At 42.7% G+C, this 9,071-nt stretch overlaps 1 protein-coding gene across 1 annotated transcript in view; it reads right to left on the minus strand.

Annotated features, from left to right (window-relative positions):
• tsr2 (TSR2 ribosome maturation factor) overlaps positions 1-1,147 on the minus strand; it is a 19,770-nt gene extending 18,623 nt beyond the window's left edge. Inside the window, exon 1 of the mRNA XM_037684445.1 lies at positions 1,053-1,147. Coding sequence (XP_037540373.1) covers positions 1,053-1,089 — 37 coding nt within the window. The 5' untranslated portion in view covers positions 1,090-1,147. The remainder of the gene's footprint in view (positions 1-1,052) is intronic.
• Between the last annotated feature and the right edge of the window lie 7,924 nt (positions 1,148-9,071).

Raw genomic sequence — 9,071 nt, forward strand, 5'->3', positions numbered from 1 at the left:
AGTGAGCAGCGGGGGGGCTGCTGCTGACATCGCATGACCCGGAGGAACCATCCGATTCGCTCCGAGAGTCAGCAATAAGGAAAATTACAAGATGGCGTCGTCCAGCGTGTAGCGACCTGCCACTGAAAAATACTCCTCGGCGTTTACCTTGAAACAAGACTGCTCATCTGCTTCTCCTCGGGGAGGAGAACTCACCGAGACGACAGGAGGTTGACGTGGCGGGGCCACAGGCAGTCTTAACAAAGGTTGGTCAAGGTAGACAACTATCCTTCTTCGTTCTTCTGACACTGCTATTAGCTTGCTGAAGAAAAATGGGAGCCGATTACCCGCTCTTACCGTAATTTATCCGGACCGGGTGGGGCCCACACAGCAAGTGGGCGAGGACTAAATTTTTCAGTGCAATGCTTCACATGTCGGGATAAACCCACTAAACGACAGCTCTTAAAGGGCGAAGCCTATACGAAATAGAATCTGTGTACAGTAGTTTTTTCTGCCTGTCCAACTTCACGTAGCCACTCCTCCTCTCTCGCTTAATACAAACAGCCCCTCACTGCTGCTTCACACACAATTACTAACGTAATGAAGGCGGCACAGCTGGGGAGGATTATTATTTATGTAAATAAATGTCTAAAAAACTTTTTTCCGCAGCTCCCTTCTTCAGGGCACAGCAAACTAAGTCACATGAACTAAGTTTAAAAAACAAGCTTTAATATATGTAAATAGTTAAATTTTTAAACATTTATTTTGTAGTTACAGCTGTTGATGATAAATGTGCCTGTTTGACAATTGGGACAAAGCTTTGACTTGGAAATATATTTTTGTTATTAATTTATGGAATGAAAAATATATAAAGATATATATCGTATATCGCAATTTATCTTAAAATATCGAGATATTAATTTTGGTCCATATTGCCTAGCCCCAGTCGTTAACTGAACCAAACTCAAGCTGGTTTTACCAAAAAGTGGCGGGGCCATCTGAACAAGAACTGCTCCACTCTCAGGTCAGTCACATGACAGATAAGTAAAGCTTTTGTTACCATGGTTACCTACCGTTGTCTTGGAAATACTGCTGGACCACATCTACCATCCAATCTGCTTTCTGCTGTCCATACACACCCCCAAACCCATTGTCCACGGCGATCTGAAACACGTTTTCAAAGTTAACTTTATTTAGACAGGAAGTAGAAACAGACTTACAATGAAAACCTAGAAGTCCTTGAAGGAATGAATGTTGATGGTAGGATGTGGACAAACTTTGACACTAAATAATATTGCAGACACACAGTGGACACGTCTGACAACAGGACAAAGTGAAAATGTTTGGCAATAGGACACGGTGGAAATGTCTGACAATGGGACACAGTGGACACACTTGACAATGGGACACGGTGGACAAGTTTGCCAATGGGACACGGTGGACACGTTTGACAATGGGACATGGTGGACACGTTTAACAACAGGACAGTGAAAACGTTTGACAATGGAACACAGTGGACAAATTTGGCAATGAGAAACGGTGGAAACATCTGACAATGGGACACGGTGATGAAGTTTGACAACTGGACATGGTGGAAACATTTGACAAGGGGGAACAGTGGACACGATTAACAATGGGACACAATGGGCAGGTTTGACAATGGGATACAGTGAACAAGTATGACAATGGAACATGGTAGACACGTTTGACAATGGGACACATTGCATCAGGGAGCAGTGACTTAGATCATCTGGTTGATAATTTTACAACTTCAATGCAAACTTCACTTGATAAAATTGCTCAGCTGGAAAAGAAAGTAATCAATCAAAGGAAACTGGCTCCTTGGTTCAATTCTGAGTTACGTACTTTAAAGCAGGCATCTAGAAACCAGGAGAGAAAATGGCGCTCTACTAATGTTGAAGAATTTTATTTAACTTGGAAAGATAGTCTGTTAACATATAAAAAAGCTCTCCGTAACGCTAGAACTTTATATTACTCATCTTTAATAGAGAATAAAAACAACCCTAGGTTTCTGTTTAGTACTATTGCTAGACTAATTAAAAGTCCCATTTCTGTTGAACCATGTATCCCTACAACTATAAGTAGTGATGACTTCATGAGATTCTTTATAAATAAAATTATTTCAGTTAGAGAGAGAATTCAAACCATCCTTCCTTCTACTATCTCTAGTCCCCTGTCAAATGAGGCAACTTTAAAAATTTCACTAGAACCTGATTTGTGTTTGGACAGTTTTGTCCTGTTGAGCTCTCTGAATTGTCAAAAATAATAACCTCATCCAAACCATCCGCATGCCTGCTAGATCCCATCCCAACCAGACTGTTTAAATTGTGCTTATTTTAATTCACCACGGGCCTCGGGGAGAGGGGGAGGCACAGCAACTGTTTACAAACAGGACTACAAATGTAAGCAGTGTTTTCTACAGACGTCTTTTCCCAGCTTTGAGTTTACGTCTTTTGAGATGAGACACGTAAACCCAGTTTTCTGTGCTGTCGTCTACCGGCCCCCCAAATATAACAAGGATTTTTTAAGTGACTTTTCTGACTTTTTATCTGGGATTTTAACTAATTATGACAAAGTTCTTTTTGTTGGAGACTTCAATTTGCACGTGTGCTGTCCTGATAAGCCTCTGGTAAAGGACTTTTTAAGCCTTCTGGACTCTTTTAATCTGGTACAGGCCGTATCCGGCCCTACACATGAACATGGACACACATTGGACCTGGTTATTTCCTGTGGTCTGCCAGTGACTAATCTGGAAATCTGTGACGCTGTGTTCTCGGATCACCTGCCTGTTTTATTCAGTGTCACTTTGACACCTACTACAGTTAAAACTCGCGCTGCTGTTCGGCGCTGTCGGATTATTAACCCTTCCACTGCCACTCAGTTCTCTGCTGCTTTTCTTCAGCTCTGTGGATCATCTGACTTCCTCCACTCCAATACAGAAGAGCTCTGGTCATGGTTCTGTTCTTCCTGTCAGACCATCCTGGACTCGGTTGCTCCGTTAAAAACTAGGCAGCCAAGGATTAAACCTGAGCCTTGGTTTAATGACAGAACTCGTGCTGTAAGGAAGGAATGTCGTCGTATTGAACGCAGATGTCCCCGGACTGTCCCCGGACAAGGTGAGGAGAGCATTCAGCAAGATCAACGCTCGGAAAGCTCCTGGTCCCGACAACATACCTGGTCGCGTGCTGAAGGACTGCGCTGGCGAATTAGCAGAGGTGTACTCTGACATCTTCAACACCTCACTGAGCCAGGCTGTGGTCCCCACGTGCTTCAAAACCACCACCATAATCCCTGTCCCCAAGAAAACGTCTCCCTCCTGCTTCAACGACTACCGCCCGGTTGCACTCACTTCCATCCTCATGAAGTGCTTCGAGCGACTAGTCATGCAACACATTAGGTCCTCCCTCCCCCCCTCCCTGGACCCCTACCAGTTTGCATATCGGTCAAACCGCTCGACTGATGATGCCGTCGCCACTGCTCTTCATTCAGCCCTCACACATTTGGACAAGAAAGACACCTATGTCAGAATGCTCTTCATTGACTTCAGTTCTGCATTCAACACAATCATTCCACAACAACTCATCTGGAAACTGGACAGTCTGGGTCTGAACACATCACTGTGCAACTGGCTGCTTGACTTCCTTACCGGAAGACCACAGGCAGTACGGGTTGGCAGCAACACATCCAGCATCATCACTCTGAACACGGGGGCCCCACAAGGATGTGTGCTGAGCCCCCTTCTGTTCACTCTACTAACCTACGACTGCTCTCCATCACACCCCTCCAACCTCTTCATCAAGTTTGCGGACGACACGACTGTGGTAGGCCTCATCAGCAACAACGATGAGTCACTCTACAGGAGCGAGGTGAGCCGGCTGGTCTCCTGGTGCAAACGCAACAATCTCTTGCTGAACACAGAGAAGACCAAGGAGATTGTTGTGGACTTCAGGAGAACTCAGACAAAACATGCTCCACTATCCATCAACGGTGTTGTTGTGGAAAGGGTGAGCAGCACCAAGTTCCTGGGTGTGCACATCTCTGAGGACCTCTCCTGGACCATCAACACAGCAGCAGTGGCCAAAAAGGCTCACCAACGGCTCTACTTCCTCCGCAAGCTGAGAAGAGCGAGAGCCCCCACCCCCATCATGACAACCTTCTACAGGGGGGCCATCGAGAGCATCCTGATGAGCTGCTCCACTGTGTGGTACGGGGCCTGCACAGCATCCTGCCGCAAATCCCTCCAGCGGATCGTGAGGACAGCTGAGAAGATCATTGGCACCTCTCTCCCCTGCCTTCAGGACCTCCACAGCTCTCGCCTCAGAAGTAAAGCCCTCTGCTGGGTGGGAGATCTTGACCACCCGCTACACTGCTTCTTCAACCTGCTGCCATTAGGGCGGAGACTGCGTAGCCTCAGTTCTAGGACCAGCAGACTGTGGAACAACTCAGTCCATCAGGCCGTGAGGATGCTGAACTCTCTGCCTGCCCCCCCCCAGCCCCCTCTCCCCCTTCTGCCCCCCCGCACCCCCCCACCCCCACCTTCCACCCCCCCCCCCCCCCCCCTTCAAAACTGCTCTGGGACATTTATTTATTTTTATGAATAGTTTATGAACTCGGTCACTTTAACAGCCTACAAGCTCACTCTACTGTTTATTGCATTATATTTTGCACTACTGTTATGATCAACTCGTCCTGTCTATTCTGGTAATTCTGGTATTGTCATTTCCACTTAATCACCTCATCAGTACATAACTGTGACTCTATATAGAACCGGTATGCACACCTTCACTTTACTAAGTTTCTCAGGTTTATACTTTATATTGCACTATTGTTTACTCTGGCCTTGCACATCCATTATCTACCTCTCATCATGTTATTGTCTTCAGTCAGCGTCCCTTTGTCTCCTGTTAGTCACTATTGAGCACGTTGCATCAGAGGTCCTGCTGCTGTTCACTTTTATTTATTTATTTTTATTTTTTTATTTTTTTTTTATTTTTTATTTTATATAACTAGTTGTGTTAGTTTATTTTTGCTAATGTTGTTGTTTGCTGCAACTTGAGTAGGAGTGTAACGCAATTTCAATTTCTATGTATGTCCTGTACATATGCAGAATTGACAATAAAATCAATCAATCAATCAATCAATCAGATGGAAAAAGGACAAACTGCAGGCTACTTTTCAGATTTTAAAAGACTGTTGGCGTCTCTACCAGAGCACGGTTAAAGAAGCAAAAAGGGAATATTTGGCTAGTGTTATTTCTTCAAACAGCCATAACCCACGTGTTTTATTTGACACCATTGACTCTGTGCTTAATATTCCACAAAATGCCTGTTTGGAAGCTTCTCCTGGCATGTGTGAAAATTTTCTGCGTTTCTTTATTGAAAAGGTTGGTAGTACCAGGGCTCTTATTACAGCTCCTGACTCTGACCCCTCAGTTTCAGTCCCTTGCTCTGCTGTTTTTAATCAGTTTGAGCTTGTGACTGTTTCACTTTTAGAGGACGTAGTTGGCCGCATTAAGCCATCAGGTTCCCCACGTGATCCTGTCCCTCCACGACTTTTTAAAGATATTTTATCTAGTATAGGGCTGCCTGTTCTTGCAATTTTAAATGGCAGTCTGTCCTTAGGTGTGGTCCCTGCTAGTTTTAAACATGCAGTGGTGCAGCCCCTGCTTAAAAAACCTGGCCTTGATCCAACTGTTCTGGCTAATTATCGGCCTATTTCAAAGCTGCCTTTTCTTTCTAAGGTTTTAGAGAAACTTGTATACTGTCAGCTGACAGTTTTTAAATGACAATGGCATTCTGGAGGTTTTCCAGTCAGGTTTTAAAACTCTCCACAGTACAGAATCTGCTTTAATTAGAGTTTTTAACGACATCCTTCTTGATTGTGATTCTGGTAATCATGTTGTTCTGATTTTACTTGACCTAACTGCTGCTTTTGATACAGTGGACCACAACATTTTAATATCGCGATTACGACATATTGTTGGTATTGATGGCACTGTTCTTAAATGGTTTAAGTCTTACTTGGAGGAGAGAACATTTTCAGTGAAAATTAATGACTCTGAATCATCTTCAGTTCCAATGCAATATGGTGTCCCGCAGGGCTCAATTCTGGGCCCTATGCTCTTCTCGTTGTACTTACTGCCTCTGGGTTCTATCCTTAGGAAACATGGGATTTCATTCCATTGTTACGCTGATGATTGTCAGATTTATTACCCCTAAAGCAGAAGGATGGACATACGTTCACACATCTCCTGGAATGTCTAGGAGATATTAAAGCTTGGTTGGCCTTGAACTTTTTAAATTTTAATGAAAACAAAACCGAGGTGATGGTGTTTGGACCCAGTGGCTCCTGTGAGTCCTCCTCTATTGACCTGGGACCCTTGGAGAAATATTTTAAACCTGTTATTACAGATCTTGGTTTTAAGGTGGACAGTGATTTTAAATTGGACAGCCAAATCAAAGCCGTGGTTAAGTCCAGCTTTTATCATTTAAGGCGATTGGCGTCAGTGAAGTCTTTTCTTTCCAGACAGCATTTTGAAATGGTGATCCACGCTTTTATTTCGACTCGATTGGATTACTGTAATGCACTTTATCTGGGAGTCAGTCAGTTGCTGCTCTCACGTCTGCAGCTGGTTCAGAATGCTGCTGCACGACTTTTAACAGGAACTCGAAAGAGGGAACATGTGACCCCTGTCCTGGCTTCACTTCACTGGCTGCCTGTATATTTTAGGATTCATTTTAAAATTCTCATGTTTGTTTTTAAATCACTGCATAATCTTGCCCCGGCTTACCTCTCTGAGCTTCTTCATCCCTACATACCCTATCGGTCTCTCAGGTCAGCAGATCAGCTGCTCTTGGAGGTACCAAGAACAAGAAGGAAGCTCAGAGGGGACAGGGCTTTCTCTGTCATGGGCCCTAAGTTATGGAACGACTTGCCTTTGCAGGTCAGAGAGTCCCCTTCACTGTCCATTTTTAAAGTTCGTCTTAAAACTCATTTATTCTACTTGGCTTTTAACACCAGCGGGATCTAGTTTTTAAATTTTGTATGCTTTTAAAATGTATGTTTTTAACACCAGCAGGATCTAGTTTTAAATTGTATGTTTTCTGTTTTTAAACTGTTTTTTATTTTCACTTTTATTATGTTGTGTTTTAATGTACAGCACTTTGTGTCAGCTATGGTTGTTTTAAGGTGCTTTATAAATAAAGTTGGTATGGTATGGTAAAGAGGTATTTCCCCTAATTAATGTCCACATTTTGGATCTACTTAATTTGTCTTTTTAATGAATGGTTATGTACCACAGAGCTTTAAGGTTGCTGTAATTAAACCTTTACTTAAAAAGTCTGACCTTGATTCAGAAATTCTGGCCAATATCTAATCTAACGTTCATCTCAAAAAAATTCTAGAGAAACTAGTTGCAGGACACAAAGTTTGTTTTCTCAGTCATCCAGGTATATAACAACAAAAAAGGTTGAATCATGTCATCTGGACTTCGTTTTTTTTTGTTAAAAAAGATCTTTTTTGTTTTTGAAACCATTAGTGAAAAGGCCAGACTTCAGGGGTATCTGAGGCAGGCTTGAAACACAAGAGTCAGGGTGGCTTCTGGGTAATACCAGATGGCTAGGCCTCAGACTGACGAAGCCTCTTGGATGAGGGGCGAAACGTTTCTTTTTAACAAAAAAAAACGAAGTCCAGATGACATGATTCAACCTTTTTTGTAGTTGCAGGACAGTTGAGTGAACATCTAATAATAATAATACTTTATTTATAAAGCCCTTTAAAACAACCACAGCTGCAACAAAGTGCTGTACAAATGTAGTGAACTAGGCCTCGACCTCAACCTGTCTCCGAAGACCTTCATGGGACAGGAACTGTTATTTCATTGATTTGAATCCAGAAATACAAATTAGCTCATCCAGAGACTGTTAATTGTAATTAATCAATTGAAAGAACACTCTTCTTTTTATGTTATCATCACTATTTTACAATATCTTGATAATCAAAAGTGTACTTAGTTCATATCATTTCTAATGTTGAAAGTAAACCACTCACTTAAATCAACTGTGAAACAGTATTAATGATTTTTTAAACCTCATTAGACTTAGAAATCAAGTTAAATGTCTATTTACAAAGTAAATTATGCATTTTGATCTTCTGTCTGAATGAGAAGTCAGTGATGTCGGTCAAAAGTCAGAGACAGTCAGAGAACGAGTTATTAGAACGAACTGTATTGTTTTTAAACCTAGCAGACGGTAAATTTTTTTCATTTTTTTCATTAACCCTTTATTTTGACAGGTAGTCTCATTGAGCCAAGAGAACTCATTTTCAAGAGAGACCTGTTTAGGGAGCAGGTGGTGGGGGTTAAGGGCCTTGCTCAGGGGCCCAGAGTGGGGTGTATGAGGGTGGAGGGAGGTGTGGGTGTTTCACCTTTTCCACCCACGTTTTTTGATGTTGACGGTACCGGGAGGTGAACCTACGACTTTCTGATCGCAAGCAAATCTTCTAACCTCTGCGCAACCACTCCCCAAATAACTGCCACTGGCATCTGCATTCCTCTCACTTCTTCAAAACATTTCCCTGTCTGTACTAAACGTTCCTAAACATTCTTGAACCCTCTCTTGACTTTTAATAACCCTCTGACATCACTAACCACCCGTTATATTTAAATTTTTAGTAGTGAAGGTACAGCAAAGCTGTCCGTTGACATACTACTACATTCAGTGGCCCGTATGTCCACAGTTAAGCTGTCCCCCACCTTTACTACATTTTGGTGGCTCGTAAGGTTTCTAAAGAGATACAATTATGTGTGACACGAGATCTGTGTTGTTACAAAATAACGCTGCATGTTGGCACATGAAAGAGTCCGAGTTTTGAACTTGGTACAGGCATGATTCATGCTTTTGGTGGTCAGAGAGCTGCAATTACGTCAATGTGTTCATTTTAAAGCTGTAAAGTGTCTATCTGTTTGTGTAACTAAGCTGTATGCAGTGAGTATAACGCATAACGCATCCATTCTGTTTGAAACTGTAGCAGAAGGGGGTTCTGCGTGTCTGACCCGGTTCCGTTTACTGGAC

Source organism: Nematolebias whitei, chromosome 11 (assembly GCF_014905685.2).
Source record: "Nematolebias whitei isolate Nwh7 chromosome 11, NemWhi1, whole genome shotgun sequence".
Taxonomy (NCBI): domain Eukaryota; kingdom Metazoa; phylum Chordata; class Actinopteri; order Cyprinodontiformes; family Rivulidae; genus Nematolebias; species Nematolebias whitei.